This window comes from Manis javanica, chromosome 2 (assembly GCF_040802235.1).
Source record: "Manis javanica isolate MJ-LG chromosome 2, MJ_LKY, whole genome shotgun sequence".
In the NCBI taxonomy this organism is placed as follows: domain Eukaryota; kingdom Metazoa; phylum Chordata; class Mammalia; order Pholidota; family Manidae; genus Manis; species Manis javanica.
In genome coordinates, this window is record NC_133157.1 from 200,828,518 (window position 1) to 200,850,054 (window position 21,537).

The 21,537-nt window shown below is 40.2% G+C and overlaps 1 protein-coding gene across 12 annotated transcripts in view; it reads right to left on the bottom strand.

The window, feature by feature from the left end:
• The window catches only part of SAMD12 (sterile alpha motif domain containing 12), a 392,988-nt gene that overhangs the window by 327,502 nt on the left and 43,949 nt on the right, over positions 1-21,537 (bottom strand). For all 12 annotated transcript variants that reach the window (XM_037010846.2, XM_037010841.2, XM_073229999.1 and 9 more), the window contains exon 2: positions 10,676-10,854. In XM_037010846.2, coding sequence (XP_036866741.1) covers positions 10,676-10,854 — 179 coding nt within the window. The remainder of the gene's footprint in view (positions 1-10,675; positions 10,855-21,537) is intronic.

The following is a 21,537-nucleotide window of genomic DNA, read 5'->3' on the forward strand; positions in this document are numbered from 1 at the left end:
CAGTTCAAAGAGCCAGTCCAGAGGCTCTGAGGTGGGAGGCACCCCTGTAATTCAGGAATAGCCTGAGTTCGGGGCAGTCTAGCAACAGATGACGAGTGGCTTGTCGGGGGCCGGATCATGTGGGGCCTGGTAGGGCATCCAAAGAACTTTGGCTTTTAATTTGAGGAAAATGGGGAGTGATTGCAGGAGCTTGAGCAGAGGAGCAATATGATTTGACTCGCACATTAGTGCAGTCATTCTGGCTGCTGAATTGAGAATCATGTTTTACAATGAGTATTGTGAAAACATTGCTTAAAAAGAGAAACCACACGGGATAGCAATGAAATTAAGCTTGATTTTGAGAATTTTTAAAAAGCATCTTCTTCAAGCTCAGCTCAAACCTTTAGTTTATGGAATCATTTTTGTGAAATTGCCACATGACCCTCATCCAAGATGGCAAGCCCAAGAGCTGAAATCTTTATTTTAATCAGTTATTATTGGAGAGGAAGAAAGCTTAATGACAGCATGATCCTGTAGTGGCAGAGGATGACAAAAAACTTATGTTGCTCCTTCACTGACCTCAGTTGAAAGAGAACATATTTTCAGTATCCTAAATATACAATATAAAAGCCACAGGAGCTGACAGTTCTAAGTAATGATTACCACTGTGCTACAATGCCAATTTAAAGAAAAAAAACTGCCTTGCATAATTTTAATTAAGTTGTAATAAATGAGCATTCTTATAAGTATTTCAGGCTTTTTCTTGTATGCCAGACAGTCATTCTGTGATGATGTCTAACTTCAGCCAAGTAGTGATTTAATACTCTGCCATTTGGCCAAAATGCATATTTAGTATGTTATGGAACAAATGTTTGTCTCCCTTCCCAAACTCATATGTTGAAGCTCTGACCCCCACTGTGATGGTATTTGGAAATGGGGCTTTTGGGAGATAAATAGTTTTAGATGAGGTCATATGGATCAGGTCCCATGAAGAGATAAGTGTCCTTTCAAGAGGAGGAAGGGAGTCTAGAGCTCATTCTCTCACCACAGTGTAAGGACACAATCAGACACAACCATAAGCCAGGAACAGGGCCCTCACCAGGAACCAAATTGGCCGGTACCTTCATCTTGGACTCTGCAACCTCTAGAACTCTGAGAAACATGTCTATTATTTTAGCCACCCAGTCCTTGGTGGTGTTATAGAAGCCTGAGCTTTGACAGTATATATCTAAAGTTACGTGTGAAAGCAATATTTCTCATTTGTGAAGCCCTGGAAATAATGTTTTTAAGTATTTCTTGGTATCTGATAGTCTGATTTTTCAATTTAATCCAGGAGTACTTAATGATTGAAGGAGATGCTGCTTTCTATTTCCTTCAAATTTTGACTTTAAAGAAATGGGGTGGAAATCAGGGAGTCAGGTGATGCTCACAAACTGAGGACCCTGAAGAAAGCTGTCCGTGGGGATGAGGGAATGTTACCTTCTGAATTCTTGGCCAATCCTGGAGGAAGCAGAGAGATCACCAGGCTCTGCTCTGGAGGTTGGAGATTCTAGGTGAAGTTTGGAAAAAAACAGGTATTTCCTCACTCTTTGGGACAACCTGTACTTTTTAAGGATGAAGGGTAATAGAGTTAACTACAGAAGTACCCCGTGCTCACCCTGTGGACGATGCCTCATTGCACCCACCATCCATAAAAGCATTTCCTTGACATGGTCAACTGTTACAAGACCCAGCAAGATTTATTTTTCTGCTCATTTGTAAAGAGGTTAAAGATAATAAAATAGATATGAAGCAAAAGAGGAAAACACAGAGGCAAGGGTCTACTTTACATTAACCAAATTATTCATTTATCAAAAATGCCTTCCTACTATGTGCTAGGCACTGCAGCAGTCACTGATATTACATCAGTGAACAGAACATACAAGATCCCTATTCTCAAGGAGTTTAAATTTTACTGGAGAGTCAGAAAATAAACAGGATGACTCAGACAAGAGGAAATTCTACAAAGGACATCAAATAGTGATGTCAGAATGTGATGGGGGGACTAACTTAGGGTTGGCAGCCCTCTCTGGAGAGGCACATCTGAGCTGGGACCTAAATGAAAAACAACCAGCTGTGCGATAGCCAAGGGGGAAACATTACAGGAAGAAGGGATGGCAAGTGCCAATGCTCTCAAGAGAGAACAACCTTAGTGCATTCAAGAACCAGAAAGACAAGTGTGTCCTGAGCTCAGATAACCGAAGGAGAGCCTAGTATGCATCAAGGCTGAGAAGGCAGGCATGGCCAAATGTCTTAGGTTCTCATTAGTCATGATAAAAATCTACATTTTTACTGTGAAGTGCTACAATAAACCAAGAAGAATGCTAAGCAGGTGAGTGGCACCCTCTGTTTTAATACAGCCACCTAGAGTGCAAGAGGGAAGTGGACACCAGTTAAGAGACTATGAATTGGTCCACAGGACAGGAGCTGGTGAGAAAGCCCATGGGATAGAAGTGAAGGTGAAACATGCATGGAGTTCATGGGGGTTGAATGAACAAACATGACGTGTTCATAAATAATCCATTTCTGAACAGAACTGTCCATGCTATTTGCATTTTTTTACATAATAGAATACTTTATTTTTCCAATTCAATCAATATCACAATCTTTCTCAATGTATTAAGTGATATTGGGGTAGTTTTAAATGATTACTCATTACAATTTTTTTTCTTTATGGTTATAATCTTTTGGCAACTTATATCCAAACAGAACATAGCTGTGGCCATTTATATATTTATAGAGAAGAAAGAAGGGTAAGTAGTGTGTTTCTTTAAAATATTTTGAAGGACCCCTTCCCCTTTCCTCCTGCCAGTTCTCTGTAATCTTGGGTATGCAGTTTCCAAGGCTGAGCTGTCCAGTACCTCCCATTGGCTGAGGCACAGCCAAGGTGATAGGGAGCAGTGAAGACATGCAGGCATGCATCTAAACCACAGAACCACTACTTAACTATCTCAATGAAATGCATCCACCTCCTTAAAGCCACATGGGGATAGAAATACCCACCATTCAGGACCATTCACTATTTGGCCCTTTATAGTAAAATATTTGCAAACCCTTGTTCTATGGTCACCTGAGTTCTGGTATTCACAGTTCAACAACTATGGTACAGAAAATCAGGGAAAGCAAAGATTTGCTTGAAAACCTTAGTAAACAAAGTACACATTATAAAGAAGATATTTTAGTGTGACTGTGTGTATAGGTATGTGTGTGTGTAGAGAGAGGATAAAACTGTATCTGCTAGACATGATGTGTGTTCAGCAAACTAGAGTGCCCCTCACTAGAAACTAGCGATCCTCCAGTTACGGGTGCATGCAAAGGCCAAACCCTGCTCTCTTCCACCAGCCTCTGCTGTTCATCTTTTGCTGATTTACACTTCTCTGTATGGTTCCTGCTTTACCATCTTCTGAGTTTTTTGCTCAGCTGGGTTGACCAAGGCTCTTAGATACTTCTAGGCTTTTCTAACATCACTTATCAAGGACTAAAAGTCTTCACTACAACTACAGAATAAGCTCACTGCAGTGACGAGTGCCACCAATGTTTGTCTCTTTCTTAGGTACAAGATGTATATTGACTTTATATAGATGCATACAAATCTGAAAAAGCTCAGTCAGTTCTGACTGGTATGACTATAACTGCCATCATGGTTGGCATGGCTCTTCAGAGTTTCAGGCTGGAAAAAAAAGCATTTGGGCAGAGTGCTACCAGACAATCCATCATTTAAACTCAAGACATCCTCTCCTTCAAACACCTGACTTTGCTTGGTCAAAACTGTCAACAAAACTGTAATTGGGCTCTGATGCATGCCCTGTCAGGGGCTCCATTTCCCCTGAATGCCACCTTCCATTTTGCATCCTCAAATGACACCCATTACCATCTTTGTACACCAGAAAAGTACCATTAACCAAATGGCATCAAGCACTTGTGTCATATAAATTTGTCAGCACAATTGAGTGAAAAGCGCTGCCCATGTGTTAGAAGAACTAAGTTTTAGGCTAGACTGGCCTCTATTAGCCCCAAGATCTTGGAGAAGCCATTTAATCTCATGTGAGTCTCAGTTCCCTTATCTAAGAAATAAATTAGATGGTCAGATGCTCCCTAAGGTTCCTTCTTGTTGATTATACCATTCACCTATGACTCAAATACACCCTTATTTATTATTGTCACACTCTTCATGCCAATTTAGTAATAATGCTTGCTTTTTCTAATACAGGTTTACCAGAGTTCTTCTGAGATATTTCCAAGTGCCTTTACAAGTATATGTACTGGGGCTCTGGGACATGAAGCATGAAGTCATTTGGGCTTGTCTCTCTTGTTCTGACCCTTATGACAATTTTTAAAGTGTGTGCTCATTATGTTTCTCATGCATTGTGTCCTTTCATATCACTGGTGACATTATGTTGGGTTGGCAGCTTTTGGAGACACTCTTGCTCCTGAGCCAAGAAATATAGATAGCCAAGAATTAGATCATTCAATCCCCAAACTGCCACAGATCTTCTCAGAGGCAGCTGGGCAATATAATTTGATCAAGGTTAAGTACAATCCACCCTTCATCTTTTTAACCCAAGTCAAAAATTCTTTTAGCTTTCTGTTTTAATCCCGAATTAATGCTTCCTGCTCATTGTTACAAATGTCCACCAGCCACCTCCAGCCAACTCTCATTTATCCACCTAGGCTTATCCAAAGACCAGGCTTTCTTCTCTCCTGCCTCCAACACTAAGTTCCAGGCCAGCTCCTTTAACTTTGTGCCAAAGAAATACAAACTAAATCTAATATTAGCCTGATGAGAAAAGGCTATCTGCTGCCAAAGATTCACATAATGCATCCCAAAGCCAAATGCAGGCAATTATTGACTGTTTTAGTTGCTGGCATTGTTTCTCTCTTATATAATATAACAAGGATGATTTTCTGTGTCTCTCTAAGCAATGAAGACTACATGCAGCATTTTAACCTCTTCTTTTGCCACCTACTTGGCTGGATTGTCAGTGTAACAGATTATATTTTCTTTTCGAATAAATCATTTGTACATTTAAAGTTAAGGGAATTAAAAAAATCCTAGATCTATAGTCATTAGACTTAAAATTCCATTTTCCTCTAGTCCTTAGCCAGAAACTAAGTTTTGGCAACTTATTTCAATACTTTGCTTTCTCAGCTGCAAAATGGGGATACACAGAGGTATGGGGCAGTCATGCATGTCTGAGGGATGCTTCATAAAGCCACCCTCAAAGAGCCACCAAGATTCTTGATTATCACTGACTCACCATTTTATAGGTTCTAGTGAATTAGCATTGCTGGAAAGGAAAAATAATCTTATGAAATCCTTATTTGATAGGCATGAAAACACAGAAAGGGGGAAGTTTCCTTGTGAGCACCTAGAAAGTCCAGTCTAAAAGTCAAGAGTTTCTAACTTTTCAAAGCTGTGTTAGGCCACTGATGAGGACACATCCCAGAATTCCAAAATAGGGGACAGCCAGGATACTGCTTGCCAATAGGCTGATCTTATTCCATAGCCAGAGTTGCCATAAAACTCAAATTCCAACCATGAGAGCATTTGGGAACATCATTCTCAAAACAAACTCCTATTTCAACATTTTTCTTATGACTGAAGCACACACCCTACAAAGCCCACGGACAAGGGTCAGAGAGAATGTTAACTATATCACATTTTCAGCTTACTCCTTCACCCAGAGAACTTCAGTGCTGTCTAACAGAACTTTGTGATTTTCTATGTCTCCCCCAAAACAGTAGCCCCTAAACACATCTGACAACTGACCATTTGAAATTTGGCTGATAGGAACAAGGAAGTGGATTTTTTCATTTTATTCAATTTCGGTCCATTTAAGTAGCCACATAAAGCTAGTGGCTATTATATTGGACAGTATACATAGAAAATAAATCTGTGCTCCTTCTAGCATTCACATCCCATACAACTTGGCTCCCACACACTGCTACAACCGGTCTCCACACGATCCACGAGGATCTGCTGCCACACCTTGGCTCAAGGTACTCAGACTTCATTGCTAAAGTCACCTTCCATTTCTGCTGGTTTGTATTTGAATTTCATCCATATTTCCAAGCACAGGTCAAGTTCTACTTCTACTTGAGCACCCCCATCCCTGGTGAGCAGTAGCTCTGTAAGGAGAGGGTTATTAAGCCTCAGGTCTAGACCTGTCCAGGAAGGACGTCTGTCCCTCCCAGGACTCCTGCTTTGGAAACTGCTATGTAGAACTACACCTAGTCCATGGGTTGGCCTTGGGCCTCTAATTCTAAAGCAGTAAAATATACAATTGGTGGCCAACAGAGGCTGAGCCTTCTCTGTACTGAGGAGACTCATCTCACCTGGGCCCTCATCTGTGGCACCTGGATGTGTCCTTAAGTGGGTGAGGGACCCAAACAAGCTGTGTACACCTTCATAGCTTCTGTACCTCCCAATGAGATGAAATGTTAAATATATCTCTTTCCTTGCATACATCTGTAAAACTAAGCTGACATAGTTTTTTGTGTCTTGACTTTGTCACTGCAGCCGTGGTATGGCACAGGTACTCTCTCTGGATTGCCAGTGCTTTGAGCATTTAGGACTTACATTGTCAAATATCTTTTTCAGGATCCACATTTTAGTTGGATCTTTTTTTTTTTTTCCCAACTAGACCGAATGCTGCCTGATAAGGTTTAAAAGTGAGGTTGGTTCTCTACTGGTTTTTCTTTGGTCTGTAAGAGCTACAGGCAACTTGTAACACAGACAACCTCCTTCCGGAATTAGGGTCCTAGTCTTTTAAGGAATTAGGACCAAGAGTCCAAAATTACATTCTAAAATAGAGAAGCAAAAAGGATGATTTTTCCCAGAATGGATACATATACAGAAAGAGATTAAGATATATAAATTAAGGAAGCAATACAAATTTCAGGTAAATTGATGTTACAGTCCCCCCTCAGGCTCTAGAAACATAAAGATATGCAAAAAATATTTTTAAAATGATATAAAGGCAAGTTTGAAATAGAGGAAGAAAGGTTTCTAGGTGTCTAAAAACCATAGCAATGAGAAGATATGAAGCTATGTCTGCTGGGGCCTGGAACAGGTGACATGCTGAGGGATTGGTTTCAAAACCCAATATGGCCAGACTTAAAATGGCAAAGCCCACAGGTATGACAGGCAGCTGGAACCAGGTTCCCTCTGTGAAGCCTGCAAACAGGAAAATGCACATGGGAGAACTTGATTTGCATAATCAGTCAGTAGCAAAGGAATAGATCATCAATTTGCAACATAATGTAATACTTAGTCAGAGATAGTACATCCAAAAAGTTCAGGAAGAGACAAACAAGGAAGCATCTTACCAAACAGCCTCCACAACCTAGGTACATGCAGGCAAAGAGTCCCCAAGGGTACTCACTCCCTCAGCAAATAACTTACTGGCAGGAATCAGATGCTATGGGTGGAAATGCAGCACCCTGAAAGGCAGAATACTGACTCGACTAACAGGAAAAGTCATGACTGACCTACAAATCATGTAGGCTAAGTGCAGTCAGAAAAGGGGCTTTAAAATAAATACATTTAAAAGAACACATATCTTTTTAAAAACACTCAAAACAGAAGTTGAGAAAGAAAGTTTTCTCCATAATCTCAACTCCAGGTATAAACTGCTGTTCAAATTGTGTAGTAAACTCTTCCAGACTCAAAGATGCCTTTATATGGAGAAATACATTTTTATGTAAAGGGAACATGTTGTATACACTGTGCTGTAAACCTGCCTTTCTTCTCCCCTCTTTAAAAATATTATCACATTCATTGTCCCATGTAAATACTGCTATAGACTGAGCATCTGTGTTCCCCTAGAATTCTTATCTTGAAACTGAACCTCCAATATAATGAAGTTAAGTGGTGGGGCCATGAACTATGTGCTCAGTTCAAGAGGGCAGAGCCTCATGAATGGGATTAGTGTCCTTATAAAAAGGGGCCCAGAGAGCATCCGTGTGCCATGTTTCTCCATGCAGGACACAGTGAGATGATGCCTGCCTATGAACAAGGAAGCAGGTCCTCAGACACCTAACCTGACAGCACTTTGCTCTTGAACTTGTCAGCCTCCAGAACAGTGAAATATAAATTTCCCAGTCTATGGTATTTTGTCATAGCAGTCTGAATAGACTATGATAAATACACATGGTCCCCTCAACCTTAAAGAGAATTCTACTCCACTGTGTGAATACACACTGTTTTTAGCCAGTGTCCTGTGAATGGACATTTAGGCTGTGCCCACCTTTTCATACTATAAACAGTGCTAGACTGACAATTCTCCTGCAGCCATCTTTGCACATCTGGCTGATTATTTCCTTAGCCCAAGTTCCTACAGAGGGAACTATTTTTTCAAAAATTACATCCATTTAAAATTTTGATAACTGTGATTAGACTGTCCTCTGGAAAAGCTATACCAATTTACATTACTGACTGGCTTTTTAACTACATGCATTTGTAGCCAGAGTTGGGTTTTTGGTTTGTTTGTTTGTTTGTTTTAGCTAAGTTTAGAGGAGATCATGTTGCCAGAGGTTCAATTATTTACTCAAGAAAAAAGAAGACCCACAACTCCCATAACCATCTAAATGCAACAGAAGACAACACTGATTGTGCCTGCACATGCACAAAACAAGTTCCCATTGTCTGTTGTGCAGAAACCCAGGGTATGTGATGTTCTGGTCTCCAGTAATTACACTACGCTACCTACTTTTAATTCTGTCCCCCTAGCAATCATGGTCATCAAGCCTCCATGAAAAATACTTTGTGCAAGCTTTATTAAAGTCCGTCCATTCCTAAATATGTCAGTGTGAAAACACTCAATCCACTTTCAACCCCCTTTGTTTGGGGGTTTCATTGTAGATGATCTGGATAAACTCAGAATGATTCCGGTTTCCAATACAAGATCTATTCCCGAAGAGAGGTTCATTATAGACCACTACATTCTCAGTGAAGTGTTTTCAGTAAAGCAAATACAAAGTGATCTGGAGACAATGGCAAGTGCTGCTAATGTGAAAATTCAAGACTTACTACAACATCACAAATTCCACGTAATTCGGAAGTAATCAAATCGTACTAGATTTGAACCAAGCTTTTTATATTACCAGTCTGTTTTACAACTAAAGGAGATAATCTGGAAATGTATAAAGTTGAATTTAAAAAGCAGATAAATATCAATAGTTTTCTCTCCACTGTGATTTTTAATATGTCAAGTATCCTTTTGAAAAGCTCCTATTCAGACTATTTATCCTCCTAGTTAAAGGAGACCCTTAAGACATTTCTTCTTTGCTCTTTCAAGATGGCTGTGTGGCATCAGAGATTGATCAGGCTTAGACATTGTGATAGGGCTCACTTATTTCCAGCTCTGCTCACGAACCAAATCCAGTAATCATCAACCAGTTTCCTATGAGGTGCCATTTCTCTTAGCTGAAATGTCTAGCAAAACGTATCTGCAGCAGCTCCCATGGTAAATAATTCAGCACTCCATACAACACACACACTTAATGCCACCAGTTTTTGATTTTCCAAACTAGAGAAGGGACACAATAACAGTAAGAATTCAAAACTACAGAACAAGCAGAAAAATTCACATTTAATTTGGGAGACATTTTTTTTTTTTGTGGGGAGGGAGTTGGTTATTGTATGACAGCAAAGTGACCTTTTACCTAAAGTTTTTCTTGGGTGATTGCAATATTTACTTTTCTGGGCATGCGTACCTTCAACCACACAAACATTTCAAAGGAAATTCCTTGGCAGAGAATACACAAGGGGAAACCGAATACTGTGTGATGACTAGTTCTTTCGATTTTCAAGGCACAAACTAATATGAACATCTTCAACACTGTCCTCAACCTGAGCATCTCAACTGATTTCAGGCAAAAATCCATATAGTGCCAATTCCATTGTAGAAAACTTTTAAAAGAAGTTGTCTTTATTAAACAATCATCTACCCTTGAACTCCCAGTTTACCAATGTGCATTATGCTTTAGCCTACATCTAGGCTAAAAACTAGAAAGACCTACCTACCTACAATGAATAGAACAAGAGTCCTGTTTACTATTGTCTACCTCATTGAATTGTTACAGGGACACTATAAGCCAGTACATCAAGAATCCTTTAAACAGTAACTGGAATATATGTATATATTTAATAATTGTTAATACTAGCTGACATTTGAATGGTGTCTTCCAGCAAAAGCCCCTCAGACTCATGCAATATTGGGCCTTTTACAAAATACTTCCACATGCATAGCATTATTTCATCTGTTCAACACAATGGGAGAGATAGTTTTTATGATCCTCATTCTCCAGATGAAGAATATGAGGCTTAGAAAGTCACATGACTTGCCTAACATCATAAAATGATAAGTATGAGTCTGGCAAACAAATCTTTCAGCTGTAAGTCCAAGTTCTTCTCTATAGCCCATTCTATACCACACTAAGAGCCTCATACTATGAGACTGACCACCCTTCCACTCCAAAGGGGATACTGTCAATATTTCCATTAATTGTTGCCTATAATCAAGGAGCAGTGTTCATTTAACTGACAATACAATGGTAATTATTGAAAGCACCATCAGTTCTTCTCTGTGGCTAGACCACAAAATATCAAAGCTGCAACTTTGGAGTCTCCTTAAATCAGTGGATCATTACCTACCTTAGCTGTCTCAGCTTCTGCCGGTAATCGCTTGGGGGTTCCTTTTTGGTCAAGCACCTTCTGGAAATTTTTGTTTTTAATGGATTGAGATTCAACACCTTCACTTTCAATTTGTAGTTTAATACCTTCAGCATGGGCAGAGTGATCAATACCTTGTGGATTCAAGCCGCAGTGGAGAGCTAGGATAGAGGAAAAAAACATAAGTGAGGAAACAAATCATATAAAGAAGGTGTCCGGGACAGGTAATATTTCATCTGGCCTAAGTGGGAACAAACAAGGTGTCTGTGAGTTGAGAGGTGGTGTCACAACCATGGGAAATAATTTGGTAAGGAGGGAACATGATATAGTGGGAAACCCTGAGCTTTGAAGTCAGAAAGACTTAAGTGCAAATCCAGAACCCATCATTTCAAATTGTTTGACCTTGAACAAGTTACCACTCCCCACAATACAGAAGAGAATACCAAATTAGGTAACTTCGTTGCTGCCTCCACACCTGCAATTCAGCTTATATTTGTGTCTTTATCTGGGAAGGTGCCCATTCCCTCCTCACACTAAATGAACTCTTAAAGCATCCACTCAAATTCAGATGCTTGCATTCATTCAATAATTTATTGAGCACTTTCTATGTGTCATCCCTGGGTTAGATCCTGGAAACATGGATTTATTATGTGACAGATGTTACCAAAAAAATACTGTCCTTGCTAAAGGACAATGCTAAAATATTATCCTCCCGTTTACCAACATGTGGTATGTACCTTCCAAGAAATTCACAATTCAGTAGAAGAGGCAGGACAAATGAACTAGTGATTTTGAAACAGTTATTACTGCTACGTGGAAGAGAAAGAAAGATCAAAGTGGAGGGTTCATGGGAATCAAGCCTCAAGGCTTCCAATTTTTCCTGTCTTAATCTCTGCACATCCTCTAACATGGGTATCCCCCAAAATGAAATCTAAAGCCCATTTTCTGGGATATTTATTCATTCAACAAAATACTAAGCCCATCTATGCACCCAGTATCATCAAAGAAACAGCAGTGAATATTATGGGAACCATACTTCCCACCTAGAAGGTCTCCATGAACCACTGGGTATGTGAAGCCATGGGCATGCGTGGCATGGGTGTGTATGTGCAAGCACATAATGTGTATGTTTTCAGGTTTCTGGCAATAAATTATCTCACCTCCCTGTGACCCAACCCCTTCCAATTTAGTTGAAGGCCTTCTCCCCTTCCCTTTGGTCAGAATCCCCTCCCGTCTCCCTCAGGACTCCACTTCACTGATAATCTCCTTTTATTCAACATCTTCAATTTTCCCCTTACCCAACTTCTGTGATTCTATAATTCTTCCCTTTTCTTTGCACCCCATCCAGGCCAAGGTTTTCTCTTCTCTTTAACTGGATCAGGAAAGAATATTTTACCCCTGAGAGATGAGGAAAGGCTTCCCAGAAGAGGTAAGGTATATTTTTCCCACTCTCTACTCCCTCTTTAACATGCACAACCAATTCTCATCTCTTTTGATACAAACAACCTGCCCATGACATGCAAACTAACTCCAGCCTAAACAGACCTACATAAGAGAAATTGTTTATTCAACATCTCAATTTCATTGTATCACAGATCTCTCAAAGTTCACATGTGTAAAACTGAACCTTGGTTTTTCTACAAGAAACATGGCCCTTTCTAGTCTTCATTTATATTGAAATCAAGAAGTCATCCACTCTCTTCATGGTTCATGACATCCCTTCCATCTATCACCAGACCCAGGAAGCTTTGCTCCCAAAATGCTGCACAAATCCATCCACTTGGCCCCATCTCCACTTACCACAACCCAGGTCCAAGCTCCCCCCATCTCCCACCCAAACTGTGGACTAGTTCAACTCCTCCTCCTCATTTGATCCCCAAAATCCCATTTAGAAAAAATGCATAGGTCAGATAGTGACACTCATCTGCTTAAAACTTTCTACTGGCTTCACTTCACACCTAGATCGTTCAAAAATCTTTAATATGGCAACAAGCCTTAAATCAAAGGCCCGTATCATCTGTCCCTCTTTACCTTTCCAGCGTCATTTCCCACCATGTTATTCCCCCTTCCCCCCACTCTGACCACATAATTTTACTTCCTTCAACACACCAAGTTCTTTTACACCTACTGGACTTTGTATACAATGTTTCTTTGCACGAAATGTTTTTCCCATTCTTCATCTAACTCCTACTAATCTTTCAGGTTTTGGCTTAAATACCACTTCCTAGGCTATGACTCCCCTTCCTCTTCCCAACCTCATGTTAGATTATGTGCCTGAAATAGTAAGTATTCAACAAATACTGAATGACCTTAAAAAACTGATTTGTGCAAAGGTCCATACACACACGGTCTTATTTATACCACTTCATAAGGAAATTACCTGAATTTCTCTTCTCGTCTCTAAGCTTACCAAAACCAAGGACCAGGCCAGCCTAGTTCAGTGTACATAGTAGGCTCTCAATATGTATTAGTTCACACCTCCTCCTTCAGGCTTTGTGCCGGATCTCAGATAATCTTCATGAAAAACATAAAATCACATTCATTTCAATGACAGAGAAATGAAGATCAAAGGATTATAGTCCCAAGAGGTCATATACGTGTCTGCTGAAGGCCACAAAGGTCATATGTCAATGTAGGATAGAGATGATTTCAAGTTTCAGATGAACAAACCCAAAAGGGATTAAACAGCAAGGACAATGATTAGCTTTCAGAACAGGAAACCTAGTAATGATGAAAGTTCAGAATTAGCTGATTTCTCAGCTCAGTGGTGTTATCAAGGATTCTGATTTTTTTCATCTCCATTTTTGATTATCTTTAAGGTCACCTTTACCCTAAGCCAAGGTCCACTTACGGTATCTAAAGCTACAAGCTTCTGTTTCTCATCTAACAAAAGAGAGTTTGGTTGACCATAGTTCTCTTTCCCCCAATCTCCCTCCAAATTTCCATCTTTTCTCATGGGCTCAGAGTGAACCACACACCCACTGAGGAACTAAAACCCTGACTGAGGAGATAGGATTACCCTTAAACAAGCTGATCTGAAGCTAAGATGGATTCCCTAAACAACACTGCTATTAGTCCCTGAGGCAGGGGCAGCATAGAAGCCGGAGAACAAGGCAGGGGCAGCATAGAAGCCGGAGAACGAGGCACAATGGCCAATTCAGTGGCAGAATGAATTTAGTAGCCAAAATTTGTGGAAGCATGAGGCTAATTATTGTTAATGTCAGTCAGTCAGCTTCCCCACCTCCAAAAAATAGCCTAACTTACAATGAACATTCAACTAAATATGTGAAATTATTTTTAAAGATATGCTTGCATAGAGAGATGGGGAATTAGCATGGGATGGATTTAGACACTAATGAAGAAGAAAAAAGTTGTAGAGCCTTGATCTGTCTCTCCAGCCTTTTTCCCACTATTTACCCAGCTATTTCCCACCTTGGAATGCATGGCCTAGGAATGCAAATGAGCTGCTGGGGGCTTCCAGTACCTCCTCTTTCCCTCCCCCATCACCTCCCTGGGAAATTACCCTCAAGCTTCCTTCACTTTTGCTCAAGCTTGTTCCTCCTCCTAGAGAGAGGTTCTACTCCACCCAGTCCTACTTTCTGCTTTGGGAGAAAAACTCCCACTTGTCCCATATGACAGGTGAGACCTCATCTTCAGAAAGCCTTTTAGGGGTTCCCAGCTATCAGAGCAAAAGCCTTTGGTTGCACTCCCTCCAGGCCCACAGTCCCCTATTGATTCATCTGCCTCAGTCCCCTGAGGATCTCTATTTAACTGATCTGCCCACCTGGCCTACCATGACTACAAGCTCGAGGCAGGCTCCATCCCTAACTCATCTCCATGATCTCCACTCCCCAGTCTAGAACCTTGCACATAATAGGCATTTAAGAAACATTTGTTCAGCTACTGAATGAACCAGCAATCTCTTCTCTCTACATGTTCATACCTTAAATCAAGAGGAAACTTTTCTCTGCTAGTAAATGTCAAGTGTTCAAAATGTAAGGGAACCATAAACATGAGAGAGAATACAGTATTTTGAAATTCTACACACATAGCTGCCTTTTTTACACAAATATTTCAGTCCTCCATAGCTGTTTATTCCTTGCCTGCAAACCCAGCTTGAGTTAGGTTTTTGTGCTTGGGTTTATTTATTTAAAACCATTTCTGACAGGCTTTGCTTTGTTTTCCCTGAAATTTCATGTCCCTAATATTTACAAATCAAGCAACTTTCAAATGGTCTCATACAAGATGTGACCTCCATTTCTTTGCTCATGTAAAAGGCACCCCGGTTTGCATTCTCTTTCCTGTCCTCATCACTGCCCTTTCTTGTTTTCACTAACGTTATTTACTCAGTCTAATGCGCTTGACAGCTCACAGGTCAGCTTTGAGACCCTCTTCATGTTTTCCTGATCTTCCCAACCACTCTTGTGCCTTATGGATTTCTAGTCATTGAACTGACACTGCAGACTGCCTGTGGTCATTACCTGAAATGCTGCCACTGACACTTGAATGTCTAAGTTGCAAACACTGGACTCTTCAAAGTGAAGACTTAAAACCCAAAACAAATTTCATAAATATTGCTCCTTTAAAAACTTACCAGAGAAATTCTTCACTGCAGATGCACAAATTTCAGCATTGTTTGGAGATGCCATTTTGAAGGCACTGTCACTAGTACATGTGTGAAAATCCAGTCCCTCAGAAACAGGAACCCTCTTACTTTGCTGCTGGGAATATGAAATGGTGCAGCTGCTGTGAAAAACTGTAAGTTGATTCCTCAAGAAGACTAAACATAGAATTTCCATTTGATCCAGCAGTTCAACCAAAGAATTGAAAGGAGCAACTCAAGCAGATATTCACACATCCATGTTCACAGCAGCATCATTCACAATTCACAAAAGGTGGGAACAATCCAAATGTCCACTGACAGGTCAATAGAAAAAAAGAATGAGGTACATACAATGGAATACTATTCAGTCTTAAAAAGAAATAAGAGGGGAGCCAACATGGCGGCATGAGTAGGGCAGCAGAAATCTCTTCCCAAAACCATATATATTTTTGAAAATACAACAAATACAACTATTCCTAAAAGAGAGACCAGTAGATACAGTACAACAGCCAGACTACATCTACACCTGCAAGAACTCAGCACTTCACAAAGGGGGTAAGATACAAGCCACGGCCAGGCAGGACCTGAGCACTGCCACCACCCCAGCTCCCCGACAGGAGGAGAGGAGTCAGACCATGGAGGGAGTGGGTGCCCAGGACTGCTAAACACCCAGCTCTAGTAATCTGCACCGGGAGCACTGACACACATTCCGTGGTGTGCTGGATATTAGAGAAATGGAAAAGTAAAACCTGAGAGCGGGTCCCCACAGCTGGCTCCCCTGGAACAAAAGAAAAGCAAGTGCTTTTTGAAAGTCTTAAAGGGACAGAGGCCTTACAGCTGGACGGAAGCATCCCAGTACACCCAACCCAGCATGATGGGAATAGTGAGGAACTTCGGGTACCCCAGCCTCCTGGGTGGCAACGCACCCCTGAAGCCCCTCACGATGATAGGCAACCTGTAAATCATTCCCCCAGTCAGCGCAGCCACCGACACAGCAGCGGAGCAGCTGGAGAATAGCCACGTGCACCAACGGTGGCAGAATAGCCAGAGAGGGGCCGTACCCACCCATGGCGGTGGAGCAGCCAGAAAGCAGCGTGTGCACCTGTGGCGGCAGAATAATCAGAGAGCTGACGTGCCTGCCCATGGTGGCAGAGCAGCCAGAGAGCGGCTGCGCCCACAGCAACCACCCAGAATCTCCTTCCAGTGTGCAGCCACACGGGCCAGACCCAGAGGCCGCAGCCAGTGTGCAGTTGCCTGGCGCAGGCAGAGGAAACCAGGGCAAGGCGCAAAGGGGCACCGTTCTTGCAGGAGAGCCCACCTGGCATGCCTGCCACTCCCCTCAGAGCTCTGAGCTATCCTGATGTCGACCCCACCCATAGCAGCTTAGGGGATTAATCCAGAGGCTGTTCCAGGTGTGCGGATAACTGACACAGGCAGCAGAAAAGGGCAAGGTGACCAACAAGCAGGAATGGACTTTGTTCTCCCAGCTGACACACATGCTACCTGCTTACCTCTATCACCATGAAAAGGCAGAAGAATTTGGTCCAGTCCAGAATTACCTAGACAACCCCTGAGAGAGGGCCTTGTGACATAGATTTAAGCAATCTCCCTGAAAAAGAATAAAAATTAATGTCATAACCATGTAGATGGACCTGCAGAGAAATATGGAAGAGCTAAAGGATCAAGTTGAGAGGAAGAAAAAAGAAATAAAACAATCTCTGGAAGAACTTAAGAGCAGACTGGATGAGGTGCAAGAGGCCATTAAAGGAATAGAAATCAGAGAACAGGAACACAGAGAAGCTGAAGCAGAGAGAGATAAAAGGATCTCCAGGAATGAAAGAATATTAAGAGAACTGTGTGACCAATCCAAACAGAACAATATTCACATTATAGGAGTAACAGAAGAAGAAGAGAAAGAAAAAGGGATAGAAAGTGTCTTTGAAGAAATTATTGCTGAAAACTTCCCTAAACTGGGGGAGGAAATAGCCTCTCAGACCATGGAGGCCCACAGAACTCCCAACAGAAGGGACCCAAGGAGGACAACACCAAGACATATAATAATTAAAATGGCAAAGATCAAAGACAAGGACAGCAGACCAAACAAATACTAACTAAAGGCAAAAAAATAAAATCAACTACTCACAAAGCAGTCAAAGGAAACAGTCAAAGAAGTACAGAATAAAATACCTAATATATAAATAATGGAGGAGGAGCAATACGAAGGGAGAGAAATAATCATCAGACTGTGTTTATATCAGCTTAATAAGCAAGGTAAGTTAGACAGATAGTAAAGAAACTACAACTGAACCTTTGGTAACCACAAATCTAAAGCCTGCAATGGCAATAAGTACATATCTTTCAATAATCACCCTAAATGTAAATGGACTGAATGCACCAATCAAAAGACACAGAGTAATAGAATGGATAAAAAACCAAGACCCATCTATATGCTGCTTACAAGAGACACACCTCAAACCCAAAGACATACACAGACTAAAAGTCAAGGGATGGAAAAAGATATTCCATGCAAACAGTAGGGAGAAAAAAGCAGGTATTTCAGTACTTGTATCAGACAAAATAGACCTCAAAACAAAGAAAGTAACAAGAGATAAAGAAGGACATTACATAACGATAAAGGGATCAGTCCAACAAGAGGATATAACCATTATAAATATATATTCACCCAATACAGGAGCACCAACATATGTGAAACAAATACTAACAGAATTAAAGGAGGAAATAGAATGCAATGCATTCGTTCTAGGAGACTTCAACAGACCACTCACTCCAAAGGACAGATCCACCAGACAAAAAATAATTAAGGACATAGAGGCACTGAACAACACACTAGAAGAGATGGACTTAACAGACATCTACAGAACTCTACACCCAAAAGCAGCAGGATACACATTCTTCTCAAGTGCACATGGAACATTCTCCAGAATAGACCACATACTGGGCCACAAAAGAGCCTCAGTAATTTCAAAATATTGAAATTCTACCAACCAACTTTTCAGACCACAAAGGTATAAAACTAGAAATAAATTGTACCAAGAAAGCAAAAAGGCTCACAAACACATGCTTCTAAATAACTAATGGATCAATGACCAAATTAAAACAGAGATCAAGCATTATATGGAGACAAATGACAACAACAACACAAAGCCCCAACTTCTGTGGGACACAGCAAAAGTAGTTCTAAGAGGAAAGTATATAGCAATCCAGGCCTATTTAAAAAATGAAGAACAATCCCAAATGAATAGTCTAAAGTCACAATTACTGAAACTGGAAAAAAAAACAACAAATGAGGCCCAAGTCAACAAAAGGAGGGACATAATAAAGATGAGAGAAGAAATAAATAAAATTAAGAATAAAACAATAGAAAAAATAAATGAAGATTTTTCAATGAAGAGCTGGATATTTGAGAAAATAAACAAAATAGATAAGCCCCTAGCCAGACTTATTAAGAGAAAAAGAGAATCTACACACATAAATAGAATCAGAAATGAGAAAGAAAAAATCATGAGAGACCCCACAGAAATACAAAAAATTATTAGAGAGTATTATGAAAATATATATGGTAACAAGCTGGAAAACCTAGAAGAAATGGACAACTTCCTAGAAAAATACAACCTTCCAAGAATGACCAAGGAAGAAACAGAAAATCTAAACAGACCAATTGCCAGCAATGAAATTGAATCAGTAATCAAAAAACTACCCAAGAACAAAACCCCTGGGCCAGATGGATTCATGGCTGATTTTATCAGACATACAGAGAAGACATGATACCCACTCTCCTTAAAGGTTTCCAAAAAAAAAATAGAAGAGGAAGGAATACTTCCAAACTCATTCTGTGAGGATAGCATCACTCTAATACCAAAACCAGGCAAAGACCCCACAAAAAAAGAAAATTACAGACCAATATCCCTGATGAGCATAGATGCAAAAATACTCAACAACATATTAGCAAACTGAATTAAAAAATACATCAAGAAGATCATACACCATAATCAAATGGGATTCATCTCAAGGATGCAAGGATAGTACAACGTTCAAAAATCCATCATCATCATCCACCAGATCAACAAAAAGGACAAAAACGACATGATCATCTCCATAGATGCTGAAAAAGCATTTGACAAAATTCAACATCCATTCATAATAAAAACTCTCAGCAAAATGGGTATAGAGGGCAAGCACCTCAACATAATAAAGGCCATATATGACAAACCCACAGCCAACATTATACTTAACAGCAAGAAGCTGAAAGCTTTTCCTCTAAGACTGGGAACAAGACAGGGAAGCCCACTCTCCCCACTGTTATTCAACATAGTACTGGAGTTCCTGGCCGCAGCAATCAGACAAAACAAAGAAATACAAGACATCCAGATTGGTAAAGAAGAAGTCAAACTGTCACTATTTGCAGATGACATGATATTGTACATAAAAAACCCTAAAGAATCCACTCCAAAACTACTAGAACTAATATCTGAATTCAACAAAGTTGCAGGACACAAAATTAATACACAGAAATCTGTTGCTTTCCTATACACTAATGATGAACTAGCAGAAAGAGAAATCAGGAAAACAATTCCATTCACAATTGTATCAAAAAGAATAAAATACCTAGGAATAAACCTAACCAAGAAAGTGAAAGACTTATACTCTGAAAACTACAAGACACTCATGAGAGAAATTAGAGGACACTAACAAATGGAAACTGATCCTATGCTCTTGGCTAGGAAGAATTAATATTGTCAAAATGGCCATCCTGCCTAAAGCAATCTATAGATTCAATGCAATGCCTATCAAAATACCAACAGTATTCTTCAATGAACTGTAACAAATAGGTTAAAAATTCATATGGCACCACAAAAGACCCTGAATAGCCAAAGCAATCCTGAGAAGGAACAATAAAACAGGGGGGATCTCACTACCCAACTTCAAGCTCTATTACAAAGCCACAGTAATCAAGACAATTTGGTACTGGCACAAGAACAGACCCACAGACCAGTGGAACAGAATAGAGAGTCCAGATATTAACCCAAATGTATATGGTCAATTAATACATGATGAAGGAGCCATGGACATACAATGGGGAAATGACAGCCTCTTCAACAGATGGTGTTGGCAAAAACTGGACAGCTACATGTAAGAGAATGAAACTAGATCACTGTCTAACCCCATATACAAAAGTAAATTTGAAATGATCAAAGACCTGAATGTAAGTCATGAAACCATAAAACTCGTAGAAAAAAATAGGCAAAAATCTCTTACACATAAATATGAGCAACTTCTTCATGAACATATCTCCCCGGGCAAGGGAAACAAAACCAAAAATGAACAAGTGGGACTACATCAAACTGAAAAGTTTCTGTACATCAAAGGACACCACCAATAGAACAAAAAGGCCTCCTACAGTATGGGAGAATATATTCATAAATAACAGATTCGATAAAGGATTGATATCCAAAATATATAAAGAGCTCACACACCTCAACAAACAAACAGCAAATAATCCAATCAAAAAAACGGTCAGGGGAGTTGAACAGACAGTTCTCCAAGGAAGAAATTCAAATGGCCAACAGACACATGAAAAGATGCTCCACATCACTAGTCATCAGAGAAATGCAAATTAAAACCACAATGAGATTTCACCTCACACCTGTAAAGATCACCACCATCCAAAAGACAAACAACAACAAATGTTGGCAAGAATGTGGAGAAAGGGGAACCCTCCTACACTGCTGTTGGAAATGTAAATTAGTTCAACCATTGTGGAAAGCAGTATGGAGGTTCCTCAAAAACTAAAAATAGAAATACCATTGACCCAGGAATTCTACTCCTAGGAATTTACCCTTAGAATGCAGCAGCCTAGTTTGAAAAAGACATATGCACCCCTATGTTTATTGCAGCACTATTCACAATAGCCAAGATATGGAAGCAGCCTAAGTGTCCATCAGTAGATGAATGGATAAAGAAGATGTGGTACATATACACAATGGAATATTATTCAGCCATAAGAAGTAAACAAATCCTACCATTTGCAACAACATGGATGGAGCTAGAGGGTATTATGCTCAGTGAAATAAGCCAGGCGGAGAAAGACAAGTATCAAATGATTTCACTCATCTATGGAGTATAAGAACAAAGAAAAAACTGAAGGAGCAAAACAGCAGAAGACTCACGGAACCCAAGAATGGACTAACAGTCACCAAAGGGAAAGGGGTTGAGTGGGTAG